The sequence below is a fragment of the Mixophyes fleayi genome, chromosome 4 (assembly GCF_038048845.1).
Source record: "Mixophyes fleayi isolate aMixFle1 chromosome 4, aMixFle1.hap1, whole genome shotgun sequence".
Lineage (NCBI taxonomy): Eukaryota > Metazoa > Chordata > Amphibia > Anura > Limnodynastidae > Mixophyes > Mixophyes fleayi.
Window position 1 is genome coordinate 342004299 of NC_134405.1, and position 26598 is coordinate 342030896.

Sequence of the window (26598 nt, forward strand, 5' to 3'; positions counted from 1 at the left end):
TCTACATGATATAACCTCTGTACTAAATCCAAACCCTTATCAATAATAGTATTTTGCTCTGGGTAGCAGGGTCCCATCACTTGCTTACAGTTGAGATCCTGCTGATCTCTTTCTGCTCTGCTTGGCTCTCTCCATTGCAGGAGAGATCTGACGCCTTCGCTCTATATCAGATCACATAATCTAAATATCAATATATCAATTCACATACAAAGTAAATAATGATTTATAATCCACCAACCACTAATAATGTGAGGTGATCTTTCCGAAATATAGAACAACTTCATAGCTTCCATCATTGAAGTTTGGTGAACAGGAACATGACCATGCTCCTCTGACCACATCACATTTGAGGGCATGGCCAAATCACTCAAGGGGGGGTTCCAGTGCTTCTGAAGACTGAAAATATATATAGAGCAACATTGCTACTCATTATTGGTTTCATCTCTGGGATAATAAGGTGGGATATACTGTGAAAAAATCCAATGTATGATTTTCTTTTTATATTTTCACATTAATAAAGGATTAACATTCATACGGTATTTCAGATCTGTCTTCCCTGAGTGTCTATAACTTCTTGTATTGTATTTCCAGCACATTGTCTCTATACATGTCTACAATGTTTTCTAATCTCATCACTATGTGATTGTCTTACTTATAGAGAATGAGAGCAATGACTCAGTTGCATTGTCTTAAAGTTTATTAAAATTGCTTAAAGATATTAGGGGTGGCGGAAATCAACAAAGGTGAATACAGAGCAAACATAATCAAGTACAGCAGAGGCTGTGGGTTATACTAGTACAAATTATTGCAGCATTCTATTATTCTTATAATTAGTATGTACAGGTGACTTTCTATCTGTTTATTGCAATCTCTTGGAGAATAAAACTTGCTAATTGTCCCAGGGCAGGTTTTAGGAATTAAGTGTTCCTGAGGGTGATCCGGCGTGATCCGTGGCTTCACTACTGTCCAGGATCCATTGTAGGTTCAATTTGTCGCTGGAATAATGTTACACTTGGCCTGTTGGTACTTTGCACTGGGGATACACAATCCTGGTCTCTTCCACCCCCATCAGATCTCCCTGTACTTGGGAAATCTCTGGTGACATCTTCATGGCTGTAGGCCTGATCTTGAGGAACGTCCTAATAGGCACCAGAGACGGCAGCAGATTTATGGATGGAGCATGTTGGGAAGTATAGATTTTATCATCACCACCATTACTGCATATTTATATACATCCTGTCAACACAGGAGAGCGGCTCACTTAGAATATGGGATTAAAGGCTTGAAGAGAAATGTCACAAGAAAACTTAATATATGTGAAACTTCATGTAGTTTACTAGATTTTGCAAATATATTTTTTACTCGAAATTAAGCATCGTGTTTTATATTAGAATATTGAACACCATTATCAACAAATGCATATAGTCTATGAGACTTCCATAAGGGAAACCTCTGAAATGCTATTGTTTGATGCTGTGTCTAGTAAAATTTCTTCAATAATGGGATGCATATCTGCTGGAAATTGGCGATTCTCAATATAGACCTTAAGTGGTCCATTTTTTTTAACCATTTCCTTTAGTTCTAGACGCAAGGCTTTTATTTCAACAGATCCGTAGATAAGTATGTCAGCAATGGAACTTCCAAACTCTATCACATGTTTCTTTTTCATTGGAGCAGGAACTGAATATCCCGCCCTGTGCATTGACACAAGTTTTCCATGTTCAGTGAATACAGGAGCCCCAGAAGCACCTTCATAAAGACTTGTCTTATAAGTTGTTAGTCCGGGGTTTCTAATTTTCGCGAATTGGTACAAACTTATACAATGGACAATTGAAGGGTAATTGTCAAATTTTTCAGTAATTTTAAGATCTTTTAAGACATTGATCACTGAACACAAATCAATTTGTTTGCATTGATTTCCTGGATGGCCAATGATGCTCACTACACCATCCTCTGGCGGAGGCCCTAAATATTGTAACAAGCCTTCTGGACAAGGAGATATCTTAACACGAATAAAGGCATAATCATGTTCCTCAGAATGTGATATAATTTCCATAGATCTTGGATTTAAGTTATGTATTTGATTTGGATAATCATATCTGAAAATTACCTCAGCTTTATAACAACTATTTGTATTCAGAAGATCTTTGACTACATGGTAACAGGTGAGAAACATACACTTATACAGATGGAAACAGGTTCCTTGATTTACTGTATTACCATCTGTAACCAAGATCATTGCAACACAGTCTATGTACCCCATAAGATCTCTCAGGGGGCCCGTCATTAAAGGGGATTTTAGGAAATTGTTATCACATTCCTGAGTGATGATTTCCCATGCTTTATTAGACCCTCCATTAGCGCTGACAAAGTTACTAAAATTTTCTACAAATATCTCTTCTATTGTTTTAGGAGGCTCTGTAGCAGCAAACTTGCCTTGGTCATCACTGGTTGGATTAGTGGAGGGAGTGGACCTGGACTCAGTGACCTCTTCATGTGGTAATGTATTTTCATTTATGTCACCAGGCTTAGCTTTAGGAGATACAGTTATATTGTATGTGTCTTCTGGGAGCTGTGACAGTTTCACCGTGAGCATATATGTGTTGCCTTTTGTTCCTTCAAGACTGAGCAGGTTGGTGTTATCAAATCTCTTATCATTGCGAAGAGCTTCTTCAATGGTTTGCTCTCCATATCCAAAGACAGCCAGCGGCAAAGTGTGAGAACGTGGTTTTCTGTACTGCAATATTTTCCTACCAGCTCCCCCCTCTGTCTTTCCTTGATTGTTCACTTTAAAAAATAACCCCCCAGTACCATTCTGGTATGGTGGTGTCGCTATCAGTTTAATATTTTTTTTCTTTAGAGTTAGTTGACTTAGATCAAGATTCTCTTTTTTCCCCAGAGCTCCACAAGGTGCTGATTGATTGATTATAGCGTTAAGATGCCGAGCCCAAATAATCAGATAAGACGAATCTTTGTATTTTTCTGTAAAATTAACAGATTTCTTTAGAGTGTCAATAATTGTTTCATGTGGATCGGCGTTGATTGTGATGTACTTATCAGGTTTACCAACCCATTTAAAGCTCAGAGTGACTTGGTCTGAAGTTGGTTTCTGCTCATTTGTCATCTTACAATCACTGTATGTTTTCTACAAAAAGAAAGTAGAGATTGTTTTTCTACTGTAAATTGTGCATATCCCAATGTGAAACATCAAAAAATACATGTAAGTTTAAATCTGGTGCAAAAGAAAATATTGTGTTTCCCATAATTAGCAATGAGAATGTTAGTTACAATTTTATAAACGGCACTAGAAAAGAACAATTAGTATCTGACTAGTTGCTATGGGCAACACTACCTTTTTCTGTGTAGTGTCTGCACCAACTTCCATAGACCTCACCGAGTGTCCTAAAAACATCCTGTTTCTGTTATAGAAATCAACTTCTTACCATATAGAAAATTGTTCAATCCATACGGGTCATTTACGGAAAATGCAATTATTTAGCAAACATGCGTCTACTTGTCTGTCTAGCACAATAAATAGGTGCACACCCACTTTTGGAGGAGGCCTCTGCACTGTGATTTGTGGGACCAAGTGTCCAGATAGGTCACTAAAAGTCTTCTCACTTCTCACTATGGACGAACCCCTTAATTATTTTCAACTTTTCCATTTTTTCTCCTAAAATACTACCCTCATTTGCATTATCTATGTCATGAAATTGAGGGGAAATCAGGATTGTCATTATTACATGTGTCACTATTCTATATGTGAATAACTTTATTACAGTGGTAGAATTACACCTATAAATTTGCTTTACCATACACAAAGCACCTGAAAGGAAACTCATCCCATAGAAATATTTAGATTGCTGTCTGATCTTCAGGATCTTCAAGGAGGTGTAAAAAACAAGATATTTTGTGGTGTAGAAAGGCTCTATGGGCACCTACTAACCTGGAATTGGCAACCTCCACCCCATGTACCTCATTATTATGTACCGCAACACAAAATCTAATTTTTACATGTGGGAGTAATATGAAGAATGCATTAGCCCATTGTTACAGTTTTGGGGAAGAACTGCCAATAAGGGCAGTGTGCAGACATCCATCTTCCATAATATGCCACTAAGAACGGTCACTGTTACCCTGATATTAGAAAACGAAGTGTGGAAGTTATATCAATTATGTTTGACCACTTATGTCACAAAGCTGTGTTGCTCTTATGTCACTGATACTAAGCCCCTTATGTGGGTTATTATTAGTTCTTTCACCTGGCCAGCTGACTGGTTTGCCTACAATCACTTAGGCAAAACAGTTGGATAAAAGCAAACAGCCTTTATTAAACAACTTATACGCTCTTATGGAAACAAGTACCAGGTGATTCACCACACAAAAGACTAATTGGAGCGATGATCTGCTGAACCTACCAGCAGGGTAGGGACTGAGCCTGATGCCTTCCTGCTTTTGGCAGGCACACACCTTGTCAAGATCCTTGGAGACTTGGAAGATCTCATTCACCAGCACAATCTCAGACCAGCCCAACAGGAGCTGTAGCTCCTAGTAAGTACTGTCCCAATGAGAAGTCCTGTTACCTGGGAGATGGTCCCTTATATATCTGGTCTGGTTCCCACAGTATAGGACTTGCCACAAGGTTTTTCAGGATTGGGATCTGCTCAAGAGAATGGCTGTCATCAACTCCCCCTCTTCCCACACATAGTCAGCATGCTGACTATGATGGGTTCCACCTATCCACACAATGAAGCATAATAATCAAGGTATCTAAGCATCTAAAGACACCTTCTGGTTTTAGCCCTTTCTCACCTTTTTGGATGCAATTATGTTTCTAGATTTCTATGAAAAATTGCTTTTTTTGAGGGCATGGTACACAGTACAGTGGTGCCCTGAGGACCCATCTGGCTACATTTAAGAACTGTGGAACATTAAACTTTACAAATCATAATGCAGTATATACAGTTACATATCCCTGACACAAAGTATTGGCGAGAGGAGAAACCAAGCAGGGTAACCTTTATTTTCAAACTGCCCGGCGACCTGCAGTTTGAAAATAAAACATACTCTTAAAATGTTATCCTACTGACATTAGTGATGTAACAGAAACAGACATAGATCCTCTGCACTCACCATGTACAGACTGGGATGCAAGAGGGGGTTGCCCACATTATATAGACAAAAAAACAGGGATACTCTGCACTCTCCAAACACATAATTAATGCTGTACTAAATAAATACTGTTCTTTATTAAAAACAGGGAATGTTAGTTCCACATATTGCAATATATGTTTAAGCTGTCCAACTCACGCCAAAGTCTTCCCAATCTGGTCAGTCCTAACATGATCACATGCTATGCTATTTATCTGGGCTTAAGGCTTACCTGCATACAGCTTTTAAAGGCAAGTCTTTCCCAAGCACTAGCAGCCATGGGAGACCTGGGACTCACCTGACACAAGTTGGAATTAATTAATGTAAAGAATGGGGTGCAAGAGTCATGGGAGTTACATGGTATAAACAGAAACAGACATAGATCCTCTGCACTCACCATGTACAGACTGGGGTGCAAGAGGGGGTTGCCCACATTGTATTGTATAGACCAGTCTGTACATGGTGAGTGCAGAGGATCTATGTCTGTTTCTGTTTATACAATGTAACTCCCATGACTCTTGCACCTTATTCTTTACATTAATTAATTCTAGAGATGAGCGCACTCGGATTTCTGAAATCCGAGCCCACCTGAACGTTGCGGATCTGAGCCGGATCCGAGACAGATCCGGGTATTCCCGCCAATTGCAAAACTGAAAGCGAGGCTCTGAGTTATAATCCCGCTGTCGGATCTCGCGATACTTGGATCCTATAAATTCCCCGCTAGTCGCCGCCATCTTCACTCGGGCATTGATCAGGGTAGAGGGAGGGTGTGTTAGGTGGTCCTCTGTCCTGCTATATCTCGTGCTGTTCAGTTCTGTGCTGTGCTGTGCTGTGCTCTGTGTTCTGCTCAGTCCAGTTTTGCTGTGTCCTGTGCTCTGTCCTTCTGAGTTCAGTGGTGCTGCTGGGTCCTGTGCTGTGTCCTGTTCAGTCCAGTGGTGCTGTGTCCTGTGCTCTGTCCTTCTGAGTTCAGTGGTGCCGCTGGGTCCTGTGCTGTGTCCTGTTCAGTCCAGTGGTGCTGTGTCCTGTGCTCTGTCCTTCTAAGGGCATTGTTATTTCCCCATTATTCCCAAATTAAAAAAAATTCAAAAATAGTTATAAAAAAAATTACAAAAAAAGTAATTATAAAAAAAAAAAAAATATCCCAAAACAATCCTGCAGTATAAGTCCATTGGTACTGCTATATTACAAAGTTCACTGATTCAGCAGTATAAGTCCATTGGTACTGCAATATTACAAAGTTCACACATTCTGCAGTATAAGTCCAGTGGTACTGCTGTATAACTCCAGTCCAGTGGTACTCTCCTGTGCCGCATTTAATTTTTAAAGGCTTTGCCGAGTGTGTGTAGTTATGTATCACAGGTTTTAAGAAGAGGCACAACACTGACAACCTGTTAGAGAAACTGAGGGAAATAATCTCTCTGTGGCTCACCCCACTTAGACTCTCCTGGGGATTTGAATAACTGCCATTTCTATTACTACCTTCTTTCTTTCTATATTTAAAAAAACAAAAAAATGTCATTTCTATTACTACGTTAATTGTTTGTGCAGTCACAAAAAAGAGGAACTGCGCCCTTAACTGCTATGTTGGTTTTAGACGCCATCTGTGCACTGGAATTCAGACCAGTTGAGGGTTTTATTATTATATTGTGGCCCCGGTACCAAATTGGGTACCGGGGCCACTCCACTACGCAGTCCAGAAATACTTGTTTGGGGGAATTCAGAACAATTGTTTTTTTTTTATTATATTGTGGGGACCACTCCACTACGCAGTCCAGATACTTTTTTGGTGGAATTCAGACCGGTTGAGTGTTTTTTTATATTGTGGGGACCACTCCACTACGCAGTTCAGATACTTTTTTGGTGGAATTCAGACCAGTTGAGGGTGATATATTGTGGCCCCGGTACCAAATTGGGTACCGGGACCACTCCACTATGCAGTCCAGAAAGCAACCTCGGTGAAACGTTTTGGACTAAAAACAATATTGTGAGGTGTGAGGTGTTCAGAATAGACTGGAAATTAGTTGAAATGATTGTTACTGAATGTTATTGAGGTTAATAATAGCGTAGGAGTGAAAATAAGCCCAAAAACTTGATTTTGGAACTTTTTATGCTTTTTTCAAAATAAATTCGAATCCAAAACCTTAAATCCGAACCAAAACCTTTCGACAGGTGTTTTGCGAAACAAATCCGAACCCAAAACATCAAGCAAATCCGAACCCAAAACACAAAACACGAGACACCAAAAGTGGCCGGTGCACATCCCTAATTAATTCCAACTTGTGTCAGGTGAGTCCCAGGTCTCCCATGGCTGCTAGTGCTTGGGAAAGACTTGCCTTTAAAAGCTGTGTGCAGGTAAGCCTTAAGCCCAGATAAAATAGCATAGCATTTGATCATGTTAGGACTGACCAGATTGGGAAGACTTTGGCGTGAGTTGGTCATCTTAACATATATTGCAATATGTGGAACCAGGGCCGGATTAAGGGAATGGAGGCCCCTGGGCTAAGGGGCCCTCCATTCCCCGCGAGGCCCCCAATGTGAGCCGTCCGCCGCCCCCCACCCCCCGCGAGGACCCCCCCAAGCACTTACCTGTCAGTGCAGTCCTCCGTCCCGGCGCGCTGTAAGCTCCTTACTGAGGAGATCTCGCAAGAGTTCATGAACTCTCGCGAGATCTCCTCAGTAAGCAGACTACAGCGCGCCGGGACGGAGGACTACAGTGACAGTACTCAGCAGCATCGATCGGGCCGGGGGCGCCCCCGCCCCCGACCGATCAATAATGCTGCTGAGGAGTTTGAAGGGCCCCTTGGATGCCCGAGGCCCCTGGGCTATAGCCCAGTTAGACCTCGGGTTAATCCGGCCCTGTGTGGAACTAACATTCCCTGTTTTTAATATAGAACAGTATTTAGTACAGCATTAATTATGTGTTTGGAGAGTGCAGAGTATCCCTGTTTTTATATATATATATATATATATATATATATGCTACAACTACTTACCGCTGAGTCCTTTCTCTCTAATCCAGCGGTCTCCTCTTCTGGACAGCTGGTTCTCTGAGTCCGAGTCTTCAGACCCTTAAAGGTGCAAATATATATATATTAGTGTTAGCATTGTTAATTATACATGCACAGCTACGATTTTATACATATATATGCCACCGTTATGACATTGATGTCTTACTTTACTAGTTTAGATTATGGTCATTAGATGTGTGGTGCTACATCCCTGTTTTATTCCTATGTACATCTATATTACTTATGCCATTGTCTCATTGATGGCATGATTCATACATAGTTTGGTTTTGAGGTTGCCTCTCAGAAATATTTACTATTGCACATCTGCACGTGGAATACATGTATAGTCATTGTTAGTTACTGTGTGTTTAATAGCATCTTCTCCTGTATTATATTAATAGGGTTTAGTAGTAATGTCCTCCCTTAATAGTTTTTTCATGTATTAGCATGGTGGGTGCTACACTTCCATTCTTTGTCACATTGTATATGAAGAATACTTATTTCCATTCATCTTAGATGTCTTTACATTCCTGTATCTTTTCCTATTAATCTTGCATATATGTAATATATATTTTTCTACTGTATATAAAATACTGCTGAATAGCCAGTTCTGTTGCTGAGTTATGAGAATAGGTATATTTCATATATGTGCAGTTCCATTTCACCTTTTTTTACCAACCCACTTCACTATATAATAATTTATGATGGGTACTACATTTGTACTGTATTATGTTTATCCTATATCTACTTATGAGATTCTGCTATCTAGGAGATTAGCCATTGTTGTGTGTACTCTTTCCACATTCATTTGTACTGTATTATGTTTATCCTATATCTACTTATGAGATCCTGTTATCTAAGAGATTAGCCATTGTTGTGTGTACTTTTTCCAAGCTGTATTACTAACTATCTTCGGAGGCCACAAACGAGGACATGGTTTTACTATAGCAATTTTCCTCTAGTGTCTGGTGTTTCTCACCAGAGCTAACCATGTGACTGATGAATCAATCATGTGATTGAAGCAATGCGCGCGTCATAGACGCTACTGCGCATGTCCAAGATGGCGCTGGCATCATTTAAAAAGCGCTGGAGATTCTTGCTTCTTTATTATACTATTTTTTCCTCCTGATGAAGTCTGAACATCTAACCAGACGAAACGCGTTGAGGAGTGTCTAAGGACCTTTCCATCATCTGTTTGGATATCGTGGTACTAGTGTGGTGGGAGCGCTGCAGAGATTTATATATGAGCTGATTGATATCTATGCATACATCTCTGATTACATCCCAGATGAGTACCTAAAGATACCAATATATGTTTGTTACCTTGTGTTTTTATGTAAGTGTGATACTTACTATTATATTAGTAAAATCTGAGTTTTTACAATATTACACTATATGAGTTTTTTTATATTGCTCCTATGATGCTGAAGTTACAGTCCTAACAGAATTGTACATTTGGATGAGTGACGTTACTGGCAACAGCTGCACAGATTTGGAGTTTTCCATTGAACTGATTCATACATCTTCTGGTTCTTTTATCTGGTACGCAGTTTTATGTTTATTGGTGATTACATTGGTGGCATTGAACACAGTGTGCTGTCACTTTTGTATATATCTATTCACCCTTTTGGTTTCATTAGCCCTACCGGAGAGAAGTTATTATCCTTGAGTACACCTCTGACTCCTCCACTTTACTCTCTCTTATTACATTAATATATTGTGGTAATACACCATGTGGCGCCGTGTTTCCTTTATTCCTTTATATATATATTAGTGTTAGCATTGTTAATTATACATGCACAGCTACGATTTTATACATATATATGCCACCGTTATGACATTGATGTTATACTATTATGTTATGCAGCTTTTATGTCACGTTTATACCCCTAAGCTATGCCACTAATATGTCACTCTTATAATATACTGCTATTACGTCATTAATGCTATGCCAAGTCATTGATGTTATCCCACTGTAATTTGTCTGAGGCTATGCCATTGGTATTATCAACAGTTATTTATATAGTGCCTAGATATTTCACAGCACTTTACAGAGAATATTTAATCATTCACCTTAGTCCCTGTCCTAGTGGAGCTTACAATCTACAATTAACCTACCAGTATGTCTTTGGAGAGTGAGAGGAAACAGAGCCCCTGGGGGAAACCCACACAAACACGGGGAGAACATACAAGCTCCACACAGATTGGACTCTGGTTGGAATCGAACATGACCCTTGCAGTGTTAACCACTGTGCCACCATGCTGAGCAAGCACAATAGAAAATGTATTTAATCTATAGCCTGTGTCAAACTGAAATTTACTTTGGGTTTCATATATATTTATTGATTTTAGTTTTACTACAATTTTTTAACATTGGTCCATTCTAAAATAAAAAGCTGTTTGCCATCGTTGGCTGCAGATATTTCACAGCAACACAAAGGTTCAGAACCAATTCTTTAGATCAATGGTTAATTAACAGACATTCAACAATGGTTGTTTAATTAGGAAAACCAATATGTTAGAATTCTGACCATCACTCCCTAATGGCTTATGCTCTAGGCCTTAGCTGTGAACTTGCTGTCTACCGGTGGCCTGTACGGTACATCTGACTCCTATGTGTCTCATGTGAAGTAGGTGGGACTGTTTTATGACGTTTTTATTCTTCTAGATCAGGGTTGTCCAACCCACGGCCCGCGGGCCACATGCGGCCCAGCACGCCTGTAAATGTGGCCCAGAAGGAGTTTTGGGTATGACAAGGGGGCAGCGCTGTTAATGGAAAAAAAAAATCCTGCAAAAAAAAGAAAAGAAAATACTTACCTTGCGGTCACGTCAGCTGGTACTCCAGCTCCCTCCCTTGTCTCCTCCTCCGTGAGGTGCTCGCAGTGAATGTCGGGCGTGATGTCATCACGCCCAATATCCATTGTGGAGCGCAGCACAGAGGAGTCACCCGCGCGAGAAGAACAATCAGCAGCAAAGAATTGGAGAAAAGAAGAGAAAAGGACAGGAGAACAAGCCGATTAAAAGGTAAGTTAAGGGGGATTTTTTTTATTATATCAAGGGACGCTGACCAGTGAATAAAAGTCACCTGGTCCTGGAGCATCATGGACCTTATCTACCGCTACATACTTCTGCTTGTAATACTAATGGGGCATTATATATTATTCTCTTTGGCCCATTATAAGTTGTTATCCCTTAACTAACTTAGTGGTGTAATTATCAAAACAGGTCGCAATTTGGGGTCACAGTGGTGTATATGTTAGGTACCGCAGGCCTGGTCAGGCAGGGCACCCTGATATACAATGCCTGGCTTAAATGCACTTTATTGATATTGCATCGAAACAATACAAAAAGTAATTATAGTATAATAACTAGAGAGGATTTTTTGAACAGGGCGATTGAAAGGTAAGTATAGGGGGATTTGAAAAAAAAAAGTGATATATATATATATATATATATATATATATATATATATATATATATATATATATCACTTTTTTTTCATATATATATGTTAACTATGTTCTCTATGGTTTTTTGGATGATCAGCTATCGTTATTATTAGTGTATCTTATGTGCGGCTCAAACCAACCCGTCGTCTTCCAATGTGGCCCAGGGAAGCTAAAAGGTTGGACACCCCTGTTCTTGATGATGTACATAAAAATATGCACACCCTAATCCCAAATATTTTACCATCCCCGCAAGGGGGCATTAATACAGAAAGGGTCATACACATGTGAGCACATAAACTCATATATGTAGGTGCATATATAAATACTCTAAGGTTTAGTGTTATTTTTATTATTACTACTATCTTTTACTTATAAAAGGTCCACAGCACCGTACATGAAATTTACAGCCGTATACAATACCATATCTCCCAATGATCCTGCTTTTGGAGGGACATCCTGATTTGCGGACCACCAAAGGTGCGGGGCTTAACAGGAAAGTAGGTGGAGTTTTATCCAAATTTACTCATTTGTGGGCGGAGATTGGGCAGAACGATGCAGGGGCTTATTTTTGTCTCGCTTTCGGGATTCTAAATGTTGGGAGGTATGCAATACATAGACAGTTATGATCCATAATACATTATTAAGCTAAACATAATTACACAAAGCCAGACATCTACTAATTAACAGATTACACAGATAACTTGGTAATGAAGATGTCGATACCTGTGCATAATTATCTTAGTAAATGAGCCCCATAGCCCCCACCCTCCTCTTCTTCTCGATAGTTTTACCTTTTCAGAGGATGTTTGTTGCCTTTGATAATCTCCAATCTTTAATTGTTTGCTCTTAGATGGGCGTTTTCTCTTCCCCGGTATAGAGTGAGGACCCTGCTGTAATAAAATAACGAGTGAGGGGTGTCTGACAGAGATATACAGTAAATAATGGAACCCTTTCACTTTCATAAACCTTTGCTACAAATAAGGCATTATTTTAGACAGGTGACATTGAATCCCAACTCTTACCTTTTCTGCAGATTTTTTTTGCATTTTCTCTCCATTATCTTGTAACCATTGGCAACCGCTTCTCTGTCTGGTAATGCCTGAAGGGGACTGTTGGCCCTTAATTAATAAAGACAAGAGCATGATTTGAGGGAGATCTATAGTCTCAAATCATCTTGAGTTGCTAAAAAATGCTTGGGAACATTAAAAGAGATATGTAATAACGTTGTGGGAAGAGAAATCATCCTGCAAGAAGTTTTTTTCCTCAGACTTTGTGAATGCAGCAATTAGCATATTATAAAAAGTGGGGAAAAGTCGCAAGTCAAAATATGATTAACAGTTTGTACAAATATGAGCAAAGATAGACCACGTTTACATTCAGCTTTTCCATTGTCTCATCAAATACGCCTGTTACTATGTCTCCTTCTCCACTTATTGATACAGCTATTTCACACCTAAAACATCTCTATAAATATTACGATGTGTCAGAAAGGTAAAAAGTCAAAGTAATTGTGACCTTGTATCATTTCCTAGTCTGATTTTCCAAGTTGTTCTCCAAATTTGAAAATGAAGCTGTAGCTTATTTCATCAGAAACAAATTATATAAACCGTGATAACAAATGTTCTCCAACTCCTCATTACTATGTAGATACTCATTGATTGGCTTAGATGTGAAGAATATCTTACATTTTCCTCTGTACTTATATCATGTTTATTACTGAAGGAGCAGTTGTGCCTCATGTCTGCTAACATAACAAATCAATAACCATCTGAAATTGTTTGAATAATACAGTTTATAGAAGTGGCTATACAACATCACTCACACAGTATCGGCAGTATTTGGGCACGTTTAGGGGGCAAGTACAAGTGCCTGTAATCCCCCACAAACCAGCAATATTGTCCTAACAATTGAGGATTAAAGTGAGATCAAACTTATATGACAAGTTTTTAAGATTTTATACTGCTTATGATGTAAACATTAGATGTAGTATTAGTTACTTAGATACAGCAACACTGCCATCTACTGTCTAAAGATCGTATTTCATCAGCGTAGTGTCACGACTCTGCCTATTCTTTTTATGTAGCAGCAGTACTTCAAATCCACCAGAGGTGCTGCTTTTCTGTTCCTGAACTTTTTACCATATCTGTAGGAGTTAATTCCCCTTGCCTGATGCCTGATTAGAACTGCACCTGTTCCACAGCTTGAAATACCTGCCTCAAGCTCTGCTCTGTGCAGTTCATCTTTAATCCCTGGCTGCTGCTTGTTCCTCCCTGTGTTTGTGCTTCTGCTGTTGATCTCCTGTTGTGACCCTCTGCCTGATTCCTGGACCCTGCTTGTTTGCCGGTTGCCCTGACCACGGCTTGATTACTGGACTATGCTATTTCGCTTGTGACCCCGACCTCTGTCCGGCTGTCCGGCTATTGGATACTGCTTAACCTGATCTCTGCTTGATCACTGGACTCAGTTCATCTGCTTCCCTGGACTGCCTCGTGCCTCCTGGACTGGGGTAACCAGGCCAGGAGGCTGGATGGTATATTTTCCACATTTCTTGACCTTGTTTTGTTTGATTTATTTAGGTTTTTTGTGTGGCAGTTACCATTTATGACGACCTTTGCTATTCAAAATTTATTCGCTTTTCTATCCATTCGTTTTCTTTGCACTTACTGTTAAATTAATGGGAGTATACTAATTAATTTAAACAACAGAGTGTAACTGCGATGCCACCTAAAAGGAAAATGTCTGTTGTGAGAGTAATTCCACACCTGGGGGATAAATTATGAGCGGAATTTAACCGTTACCAAAAAAGGGTCCAACATGATCTTACTCTTATTTTTTTCCGTCATTTTGATGGGCTTTTAATTAGTTATACATATTACACAACTGGACACACTGGTTTGTTAGGCTTTTCTTAAATAACTAGGATACTAAATTATGTCTAAACTATGTGGAAACAGCCATTTCTGCATGGTTTTAGGCTTCATAAATAAGGCCAAAATCTATTAAAGGTAAATAGAACCAGTTTTTCAAACCTCTGGAAAAAATGATTGGAAGAGGTGAATCTGTGAAATATTAAATCTTGGAAATCAAAGCTGTCTTAACTGGTTTTAGGCTTTGAAACATTTTTATGCATGTTTAACTGTTGAACTGAATTGGTCAAATGTTGTTTTCACAGACATGCTAATAACTCCATTGAAATGAATGGGAACATTGAAAGTGAAAAGCGGTTTCCATTATTAATCAAACCAGTTAGTTATAGAATAGTTTGATATTTAGGGGTATATTTACTAAACTGTGGTTTGAAAAAAGTGGAGATGTTGCCTATTGCAACCAATCAGATTCTAGTTATCATTTATTTAGTACATTGTACAAAATGACAGCTAGAATCTGATTGGTTGCTATAAACAACATCTCTTCTACTCTACTTTTTCAAATCTGCAGTTTAGTAAATATGCCCCTTAGACACATTTCTGAATTTGTCAGGTGAATTCCAAACGATCCTGCATTTGTTGCATGTCCTCAGAGCTCCCCAACAACATTAATTGTTTGTTTTTCCTCACATCAATAGAGATTAAGGGCTAGATTTGATATGAATTGATCCAAAAGACAGGACAGGACAGTTTTAATACTTGCTTCTGAATGTCTTGATAGCTCAAATATGTATGTATGTATATATATATTTGCCATTTAGAACATAAGAGAAAGCACCATTGACATGTAAAATATTTGGGCAATGATTATTTATTGATTAAGAGGAAAAAATAATTTAATACAAACTTATGGGGATTTTTTTTTTTTAATGGGACACTATTATAGTATTATAATATGAGGGAAATGTAAATATATAATAATATTAACTGATTGCTAATGGTGGAAATAATCATTTATCTTGCACAAATTGGCATAACATAGTTCCCGAATAATAAAATAATTAAATAATTTTGTCCCCTTAATATAATGAAAAAAAAAATCACCCATAAGTTAATATTAAATTAATTTTGCCACTCACAACCACCTCTTTTATTTAGGCCATTTGGATGGCAGTTTTGTGGCAATTTTGCAAACCCCCCCTTAGTAAATCCAGTGGTTTGTATGTTCATCATTGATAAAATGGGGATGACAATATTACCAGACTCTGGCATGTCCACCGCATGGAATTCATGACCAACATCATCAATGATTCTTCCAAGTCTTTTAATAAAATTTGGGACCCATGGATGTCATACTTCCAATCCCACTCCCCCTTTTCCTGATGCAGACATCAATCCTGCTCACTACTATCCCTTTCCCCTCCCTTCCTCTCTCCCAAAAATGGATCCTGCCATTCCGTCCTTTGTCTCTCTTTCTCCTTTCTACCTGCTTCCCTTCTCCTTTCTTTCTAAGTCCTACTCTTCTCTCTACCCTCATCTCCTTCTCCTTTCTCTAGCTCCATACTTACTCTTTTCTTTCCCTCACTCTCTGTATAACTACAAAAATCCTCCGGTCTCATGATTGATGCATCTGTCCTGACTACTGCATAGTCAGTTTTCTCTCATTTAGCATTATTTACGTTTTTTTCCCCATACATTTATGCGCTCCAGGTTGTTACCCAGTCAGATTGTACATTGGCCCAGCCCTGGGCAATACTTTCTGACCTGATTATCAGTTTAGTCTACAAGATGGTTACTTCCACTACAAGATGTTTTCTGACTTTTTACCTGCAGATACGAACCTCATGGATGATAATACCAACTTCCTTTCTTATCAACCTGCTTTGCTGTGCTGGCGTTTGAGGGTAGGTCCTTAACAGCTTCTTGAATGGAATCAATTTACAAAATATCTCTATATTATATGTGTAATAAGGGGGGAAAACACTCCATTCTGTAACAATCTGTGTTCCTAATCTACTGTAAAACAATGAAATTACAATACCTCCTGATGTAGATATCTCCTCTGCTATTGGTCCGTTTTGTGAACCGTTTACCTTTTCTGTAGACCTGGGTGTATTGGTATTACTTTCCAGTTCTGAGTTTGGACAGTTTTCCTTGTCCGTGGATTGGTTGCAATTCTGGTTCATCTAGAACAGGGGTGGGCAAACCAGTCCTCAAGGGCCATATAACAGTTCATGTTTTTAGGATTTCTTTAATCATGCACAGCTGAGTTAATCTATTTGGCTGGGTCAGTAATTATCCCAGCTGTTTCTACAGACAGAAATCCTAAAAACATGAACTGTTATATGGCCCTTGAGGACTGGTTTGCCCACCCCTGATCTAGAATAAAGATGAGCACACGATAATTTACAGGGATCTCTGTAACCTTATATCTTTATTTTCATACATCTGGTGAGTTCATGAAAGGTTTGTTTCTGTTTTGCCATTACAGATATGTTGAAACCCCAAATCATTGAGATTATAAATCTCCTTGTTATAGAAGAAAATTAAGTTGTGGAAACCCCATTACCTGTAGTACAGGTTGTAGCATCTTTGGCTTCTCTCTAATTTGGTTTTCTTCCAGTGAGTCTGATTGGTTTCGCTCTCCAAGTATCCTGATAGAATTATGGCCCTGCTTTAAGAAAGATGACATGAGAATTATATTTTTGGTATCGTCTCAGGCAGCCATTTTTAGCATTACCTTGGGTTTGGTAAGACTTAAAATGTTTGCCAGTATCTTTCTGGATGGCAATAGAAGGTTCTGCAAAGGGGGCAAGAACAGATATTCCACTGGAATCATTTACGGTTCCGACACCGCTGACTGATTGGCCATTGTGGTTCTGCCTGACCCACTTCTTTCAGGTGACGGGGTTTTACTGTGCATATAGGTATTATTCAGGACAAATAATAGGAACTGGGGCTATAATATCATTCATGTATCTATCATGGATATGTATTTTTTTCTGTCTCTGGCTGTCTATTAGTTTGCATCCTAGTATGGTAAATGTCCTGTAGTCTGTAAGCAAAGCAGTGATTCCCCTTCACCGATGGTGGGAAGGTGCTAAATATATGGCAAAATCTATCCGCTCAGGATGCAAGGCTTCCCCCTGGTTGTGTATCTCTTCCTGCAACACACTAAAGGCTATTTACAGACCACAACAACTGCGGACCCACGCTGTTTCTCTTTATGTGGAAGTCCACTTACTTGTCTATCTAGCAATACAAACCCAATTCCCAGTCTTTGGAATACGGCAGAAAAACATATGTGTCTACATTCCCAGGTTCTCAGATTCTCTGGATAATGTTCATGGTTGAAATACGAACAATGTCACTACAAAGACCAGCCCCCTCTTTTGTTTAACCCTTTCCATTTTTCTCCTAGAATTCTGCTCAGTTTAGCCTTAATTATGTGTTAAACTAATCATGAGGGGATATCTGGGCTGTATTATTACTTGTCAATTTTGTGTATTTGAAAATTTTTATTACATTTGTCAAATGCACCTAAAATTGTGCTTTTCTGCAGAAGTACAACTGAAAGCTGCGTAGTGCATCCTATTAAATGTATAGGATACGGTGGTTTTACGGCACCTCTTCACAGCAGGAGAGTCAAGTCCTTTTGATGGGAGGAAAATGCTGTGGGCCCACCTGTAAAATGGGGAACATCTCCCTCAATGACTTTTTTCTTACCCCACCAGTTCATTTAAATAATACCACCCAGAAAATAAAATCTTGCTTTTCCACTGAAGTGCAAAAGTAGCTGTATATCTGCACTTAACATGGCATGCCTACAATCTGCCCCCACCTCCTCACATCAGACACTGCACATGACATTATCTTGACTTTCATGTCCATACAAGTCCAATGTGAGCCAATGTAGGACTGTAATGTCACAAAACAGCATTTGCAACCCACCTTTGCACTTTTTAATGCCCTTTAATTTTTATGTGAAGGTTTAAAAGTGTTACAAGTAGGGATGTGCACCGGCGACTTTTGAGGTCTCGTGTTTTGTGTTTTGGATCCGGATTTTCTCGATGTTTTGGGTTCGGATTTGTTTTGCAAAACACCTGCCGAAAGGTTTTGGTTCGGATTTAAGGTTTTGGATTCGGATTTTTTTTGAAAAAAGCATAAAAAGTTAAAAAATCAAGTTTTTGGGCTTATTTTCACTCCTACGCTATTATTGACCTCAATAACATTCAATAACAAGCATTTCCACTAATTTAGCGTGTATTCTGAACACCTCACAATATAGTTATTAGTCCAAAACGTTGCAACGAGCTATCTTTCTGGACTGCGGAGTGGAGTGGTCCCCACAATATAATAAGAAAACCATCAACTGGTCTTAATCGCACCAAAACATGTACCTGGACTGCGTAGAGGAGTGGGTCACCACAATATAAATTAAAAACCCTGAACTTGTATGATTCGCACCAATAATGTACCTGGACTGCGTAGAGGAGTGGGTCACCACATTATAAATTAAAAACCCTGAACTTGTATGATTCGCACCAATAATGTACCTGGACTGCGTAGAGGAGTGGGTCACCACAATATTATTAAAAAACCCTACACAGGTCTGAATTCCACGGAAAAAGTTTATGGACTGCGTAATGTAGTGTTCCCCACAATATTATTTAAAATTTTTGCAGCAACAGTCAACGTTGTTTAATATCTGATACACCTCTATCTGGACTGCATAGTGGAGTGTACCGGGGCCACAATACCTCCTCCAAACATGGTACAGACCATTCGTCATTGAGATCCCATCAAGTATGTTAAAGACAGACAGGGTCGAAGTGTTATTGGTTGACTTTGCAAACCAAAAAACTGTCCCTGTTGCACATAGTCGTGCAATGTAGACTGACTTTTTCATTTAAAGGCACCATCTTTCAAGTGTAGTGTTTGTAAGTCATATTATACTTTTGGTAAAATTGGTTTATTTTGTTCCTCTTTATGGTAACTACTAATAGAATTAAAGTATTAAATAGAAGCGGCAGTTCCTCTTTATGGGAATTAGTAATAGAATTAAAGTATTAAATATAATTAAAGTATTAAATAGAGTGGTATAGAGTGGTAGTGTGGTATAGAGTGGTCCCCACAATATAATAATAAAACCCTCAACTGGTCTGAATTCCACCAAACAAGTATCTGGACTGCGTAGTGGGGTGGCCCCGGTACCCAATTTGATACCGGGGCCACAATAAAATAAATACACCCTCAACTGGTCTGAATTCCACCAAACAAGTATCTGGACTGCGTAGTGGGGTGGCCCCGGTACCCAATTTGATACCGGGGCCACAATAAAATAAATACACCCTCAACTGGTCTGAATTCCACCAAACAAGTATCTGGACTGCGTAGTGGGGTGGCCCCGGTACCCAATTTGATACCGGGGCCACAATACCTCCTCCAATTTCCAAGTGTAGTGTTTATAACATCTTAACACTACACTAATTCTAGCACGTCAAAACCTCTTGTTTTAAATAATGACAGGGCATTTAACTTTTGATTTAATTTATTGAATTTGTTGGCATTTTCTTTTACTTTTTTAACATGGCAAACGACTGTTGAATGGTCACATAATGCCAAAAAAAAAGTTGCAAGATGGAATTGTCCTTGGGCCCTCCCACCCACCCTTATGTTGTTGAAATAGGACATGCACACTTTAACAAACCAATCATTTCAGCGACAGGGCCTACCAAACAACTGTGGCTGAAATGATTGGTTTGTTTGGGCCCCCACACCAATAAAATAATTCATCTCTCCCTGTACAAACTAAACAGGCTCTACTGAGGAAAGATGTCGTCCTCATCCTCAACCTCTGATTCCTCTCCCCCTACAGTGTGTACTTCCTCCTCCTCACACATTATCAATTCGTCCCCGCTGGACTCCACAACCACAGTCCCTCTGTACTGTCTGGAGGGCAGTGCTGTACTTCATTGAGGAATTGATTATTCATTTTTATAAACATCATTTTTTCAACGTTGTGAGGAAGCAACCTCCTTCGCCGCTCACTGACCAGGTTCCCCGCTGCACTAAAAACTCTTTCCGAGTACACACTGGAGGGGGGACAACTCAGTTAAAAAATAGAGCCAGTTTGTACAGGGGCTTCCAATCTGCCTTTTGGAGTTCTACCACGTCACTACCTCTAGTTAATTTAGATTGCAAGGCTTGTAAATATAAATACTTTGAAGATAAAAAATCAGGCTGCACAGACTGTGGAGCTAGAAAGTGAAATTAAATGGACCACGCTACTTTGGTGGCTATCTATGCCCCCCCCCCCCACCCTACACTTGTAGTTGAATATAAAAAAAGCAGGCTGCATAGACTGTAGAACTAGAAATTCAAATATACAAAGAAATGGACAAAGGCAGTTTGGTATCTGTCTGCATCAGATCCCCTCTCCACTAGGAGTAAAATAGAAAACTATTCAGCCGTTATATAATCTAGAATATAAATAGAAATTGAGAAAGGCAATTTGGTATCTGTTTGCATCATAATCATCAACATCCTCCTCAGCGCCAGCTACATCAATATCCTCCTCCCGGTGTACAACATTCACACCTTCATTAGCCAAATCTGTAACTGGCCTGTGGGTGATCCTTCCAGCATATGCAGAGGGCGTGCTGCAAATGCTGGATGGAGTCACCTCTTCCCGTACAGTGATGGGAAGGTCAGGGTTCACAACCAACACCCTTGGACTCGCCTTGGGGATTTGTGATGTCATCTGTTTAGAAGACAGAGTTCTTTGCTGTTTTGTTGTTGTTGCTGACAGCATAACTCTCTTAAATTTTTTGTAGGGGGGGGGAGGAGGGCTTAGATCCTTGGGTGAAGCTGGACCACTAGTCATGAACACGGGCCAGGGCCTAAGCCGTTCCTTGCCACTACATGTCGTAAATGGCATATTGCCAACTTTACGTTTCTCCTCAGATGATTTTAAGTTTCTCTTTTTGCTATTTTTTGAGAACTTGGGCTTTTTGGATTTTACATGCCCTGTACTAGGAGATTGGGCATCGGGCTTGCCAGACGACGTTGATGGCATTTCATCGTCTATGTCATGACTAGTGGCAGCAGCTTCAGCATTAGGAGGAAGTGGGTCTTGATCTTTCCCTACTTTATCCTCCAAATTTTGGTTTTCCATTATATGTAGCACAAGAGAGCGTACCCCTAAGCCACACACACTCGGCAAAGCCTTTAAAAATTATATGCGGCACAGGAGAGTAGCACTGGACTTATACTGCTGAATCAGTGAACTTTGTAATAGCAGTACCACTGGACTTATACACTGCTGAATCAGTGAACTGTGTAATAGCAGTACCACTGGACTTATACACTGCTGAATCAGTGAACTTTGTAATAGCCGTATCACTGAACTTATACACTGCTGAATCAGTGAACTTTGTAATAGCAGTACCACTGGACTTTTACTGCTGAATGTGTGAACTTGGTAATATTGCAGTACCAATGGGCTTATATACTGCTGGATTGGCTTTGCAAATTTGGTTATAATTATTTTTTATTTTAATTTTTTTTATAACTTTTTTTTTATTTTTTAAAAACTTGGGAATAATGGGGAAATAACTATGCCCTTAGAAGCACAGAGCACAGGACACAGCACCACTGGACTGAACAGGACACAGCGCAGGACCCAGCAGCACTACTGAACTCAGCAGGACAGAGCACAGGACACAGCACCACTGGACTGATACTGCAGAATGTGTGAACTTTGTAATATTGCAGTACCACTGGACTTTTACTGCTGAATGTGTGAACTTGGTAATATTGCAGTACCAATGGGCTTATACTGCAGGATTGGTTGTGCAAATTTTGTTGTAATTAAAAAAAAATGTAATTAGTTTTTTGTATTTTTTTTAAATAACTTTTTTTTATTTTTTTAAACACTTTGGAATATTGGGAAAATAACTATGTCCTTAGAAGCACAGAGCACAGGACACAGCACCACTGGACTGAACAGGACACAGCACAGGACCCAGCAGCACCACTGACCTCAGAAGGACAGAGCACAGGACACAGCACCACTGGACTGAGCACAGCACAGCACAGCACAGAACTTAACTGAACAGCACAGAACTTAACTGAACAGCATGAGATATAGCAGGACAGAGGACCACCTAACACACCCTCCCTCTACCCTGATCAATGCCCGAGTGAAGATGGCGGCGACTAGCGGGGAATTTATAGGATCCGAGTATCGCGAGATCCGACAACGGAATTATGAGTCAGAGCCTCAGTTTCAGATTTGCATTTGGCGCCAATACCCGGATCTGTCTCGGATCCGACTCGGATCGGCAACGTTCGGGTGGGCTCGGATTTCATAAATCCGAGTGCGCTCATCTCTAGTTACAAGTGCTTCATTTTATTTATGAACACTCCACCTAAAGGCAACATCACATTTACAAGACAATATAGCTAAACAGTGCACAGGGTAGCATTCAAATGGAATGCATACCAGGAGAAAAGTCCCTGATGCTGTAGCCTGGACTGAATTGATTACCCAGATCACCTAATAGCTTCTCTGGGAGCTCAGTTGCTATATCTCTGGCTGATTACATTATATCTTCACAGTAGTACCAGTCCAGCTCAGCTGATCTTGAACAGCCCCATCTTTCTTGGGCTTGGATCCTTATACCACACCAAGTTCTCATGTTGGTGCCTCTGGGTACAGGGGCTGGTTAGCCCCTGTACCCAGAGGCACCAGATGGTTAATGGGACCGACTCTAGTGAGCCAGGTGATAAGCTGCTAGTACAATCAAGGACAACATTTGGGGGGAAAGGCCAGAAATCACTTTATCATGGTAAAGGTTTGGGTTGCCTCCCCAATTTAACTAGTTAGTCAAAACCTGGGATTTGGTCTTCAGTCAATGGACGGACACCCTGTAGGCTTGGTCCTGATCTATTTGGGCAACCAGTCACAGAGGGGAGAGCATTGAGTTGGCTCCCTTAAGGACAGGTATTGGGACACACATAAGAAGGGGCACCATATTATGTTGCCTAGTACCCACCTGTTGTAACTCTCAGACTTCATTATTTCTGCTGCATTGTTCAAATCTACTGTACATGAAAGGCACCATTTATTATCCTCCAATGTACATACCGGCACGGCCATTTCTAAACAACCAATGAAAAAGTGCCCCCCATCCCAAATGCCTGGGGAACAATAATATCTCTAAAATCATTATCTGAAGAAAGTCTCACCTGTATATTGTTTATGTCGGTAGTCTCTGCCATGGTAAATCTGATCTTCTGCAAGAATTATAGTGCAGATCATTTACAATTATTAACAGACAGGGGGTTCAAACATCACAATCACACATATAATATGGATTAGTCACTGCTATTGTGTTAGTCTATATCAGAAGAGCTCAGACTGCGGGGTCTTTGGGGTCCCCGGATTGTAAGATATACAATACAACCCAGCGGGAACCAGATCTTTTGAGAGCCCTGAACAGTGTCATACTGAGAATTAGAGTCCCAGTTGAAAATATGGTTGAGCAATACTGGTTTAAGTGATATCTGGTGAAAACTTATACCAAAAACATAAAGAGCAAAAGTAAATGATCTTCCAACGTGTATTGATACTTAGTAAATGTTTGTAGTTTGCATTTTTTTTTTACTGTACTTTTCATTTTAGGCCACAATTTTTTTCATTTTATCCTGGAAAGTCCTGTAATATTTATTCCTGTTTTTTGGGTAGTACATGATTCACAGTTATTATGTCATAACATGTTTCTGTCAGCAAGAAAATGTCTGCGAGTGTTATATTATCTGTAATATTTTCTCTCAGATGTTGTATTCTTGCAAAACAAGTTTTGCAGCCTTTTAAGAATACTGCAACATCTGCCGATTCATCTCAGACTCGCGAGACTAATCAGTGGTTGGGGAAAGTGAGATTGCTAATGAGCAGCCCTCTGGGGGCGTGACTGAGTCCCATCTAAACATTGCCACACCCCCATTGTGTCGTGACCACGCCCCCTGTCCCACTGCCAGGGACAGGCATGTAGTGAGATATGATTTCCATCCTGATGCTATATTCAATTTTAAAAAAGTGTCATTGATTCTGTCAGATCCACTTCTCAATCTACATAATACTCATAACAGAAGAGAAATATGGGATACTAGACGTGCGCTGCTCTGTAGCTGCAAATGGGATTCTGTGTGATTGAACCATACTGTATATTGTGTATATTGCTGTAAATCAGAGGTGTTCAAACTCAGTCCTCATGGGCTACCAGCAGTACATGTTTTCAGGATTCCTCTAATCATGTGCAGGTGAGTTAATATATTTGGCTGGGTCAGTAATTATCCCACCTGTTTCTACTGACAGAAATCCTGAAAAGATGACCTGTTGGTAGCCCTTGAGAGCTGAACTTGGACACCTCTTCTCTATATTGTGTTACTGAGGGTTTGTAAGCAGAGCAACCTGCAATGGAAAGAGTTAAAAGCTTCAAGTTAATGAGGAATGCGCCCTGATTCACAGCGCGCTGAATGTTTCCTGGTAAGTTCAATGTTTAACCTTGTCATTTCCAGACCGCTCAGCTTGCAGGGAACAGTGCTTGTAAGTCATTAAACCCATTTTCAAGATCAAATCATGTTTATATGCAAACTGTGAATCTTATACACATAAAGGGTCACATTGAGAGTTAGGACCAATGCAAAATGAAAAGCAAATCTGCACTTGGCAGAACCATGTTGCACTACAGAGGGGGGCAAATTTAAATTTTACATTGCAACATGGTTTGACCAGGAGCAATTTTGCTTCTTTTTTTCTGCTTTTCTCCTAGCTCTAAATAAAGTCCATAATAAATTTTAGATTGTAAGCTCTAGCAAGCAGAGTCCACCCAACGCCTTTTCATACTAAATAAACCAGTATTTTAGGTACAGATTGTAAGTTCCATAGGGCAGAAACTTCTATTACACTGATGACTTCTAAGCACTTAGCGGGAGATTCCATTCTGTGCCGATGTTCTGTCTGGAATCTCTGCTCATTTTTTCTCCCAAACCATAGAGGTGAGCAGAAAAGTACGCAGAGATTCCTACCGTAATTGCCGGCAATGTCCGCAGCCAGACGTCGCAGTGATGTCTGTGCGACGCATCGCCATCCTTATTGTCTTCAACTATATTTATTTCATCCTCTCATAACTATGCTGCCTCTAAATTTAAAGCACTTCATACATTTTCATTATTATATAGATAACTATAGACAGACATTTATTAGTAACATAAACTCATTATTTACCTTCAGTCACTGATATCTTCTCAGTTTACCCCCTGGTGTGTCCGTCCTCCAGATAAATGTATATATTTCCCTAACTACACAGACAGATAATTCTGAGTTGCAGCAGGATTTGTCTCTGTACTGTGAGTCTCTGGACACTTCTCACAATGTTGTTTTATGGAAACAGAAAGTAATATAAAGTGCGGGAAAAATCAGTTTGAATTCAGCCAGTCTACGCCCTGCAGTGATTGTATAATAAGAAGATGACGTGTACTTGAATAAACAGATGCTATTGGGTGGTTGTTCATCATGTGATCTGAACATAGTTCTCCTGATAATACATTGTAGAAGTAACTAGAAGGTCGTATTTGTTATTCAGCAATGTTTGTCAGCTAGCAACAGCTAAGCTACTGGGTGTGGTGACAGACATTAAAGAGCACGCTGATATGGAAAAATATGTGAAACATAATATTTTAAGAGTTCTATGCACAGGGTCATGTGATGAGCAGAACCAACAGCCAAAATGCTTTGTGCTTAGTCAGATTTTCCGTCAATGGGGAAGATGTAGGGCACTGTGTCATTTAGCTGCTACTGATATAAGCATTTTCTCTCCTCCGACCCACTGCTATGAAAAAATTTAAAGCTGTAAAGTGCACATTACCATGAGATGGGGATTTCTCTTCCTCAGAAGACCTACCAGCAATGACCCCTGGAGTCCTCACTTTCATCTTACTCAGAGCCAGTTAGAGTAAGACTAATGTCTCTATAGAAAGCCTAATGACTTCTAAAGTCCATAAGCAGAGCTGTGCTTATAATTGGCCAATCCTTTAACCAGATATGTAATCTTCAGA

The 26598-nt window shown here is 39.8% G+C and overlaps 2 protein-coding genes across 4 annotated transcripts in view; both read right to left on the minus strand.

Moving 5' to 3' along the window:
• The window catches only part of LRTM2 (leucine rich repeat transmembrane protein 2), a 733960-nt gene that overhangs the window by 650320 nt on the left and 57042 nt on the right, over nucleotides 1-26598 (minus strand). The gene's annotated exons all lie outside the window — the stretch shown is intronic.
• LOC142153284 (serine protease FAM111A-like) lies at nucleotides 680-26088 on the minus strand. Of its 3 annotated transcripts, none has more exons than XM_075210727.1 (8): nucleotides 25769-26088; nucleotides 23728-23775; nucleotides 17045-17149; nucleotides 16569-16661; nucleotides 12631-12726; nucleotides 12400-12498; nucleotides 8145-8219; nucleotides 680-3145 (listed from the first exon to the last, which is right to left on the minus strand). In XM_075210727.1, the coding sequence occupies exons 2-8, from the start codon at nucleotides 23758-23760 to the stop codon at nucleotides 1427-1429; spliced, it is 2220 nt and encodes a 739-aa protein (XP_075066828.1). In that variant the 5' UTR covers nucleotides 23761-23775; nucleotides 25769-26088; the 3' UTR covers nucleotides 680-1426. The 3 variants fall into 3 exon arrangements, with proteins under 3 accessions (XP_075066828.1, XP_075066830.1, XP_075066831.1); XM_075210729.1 differs by having other exon boundaries at nucleotides 17045-17146; nucleotides 25769-26087; XM_075210730.1 differs by having other exon boundaries at nucleotides 12400-12495; nucleotides 25769-26087.

Coding starts and splice junctions, on each gene's coding strand:
- LOC142153284 (XM_075210727.1), bottom strand. CDS start 23,760: ATGGCAGAGACTACCGACATAAACAATATACAG. Junction 8,220..12,399: donor AACAAACATCCTCTGAAAAG/GTAAAACTATCG, acceptor TGCACCTTTAAG/GGTCTGAAGACTCGGACTCA. Junction 3,146..8,144: donor TAGAGAGAAAGGACTCAGCG/GTAAGTAGTTGT, acceptor TTCTTTTTGTAG/AAAACATACAGTGATTGTAA.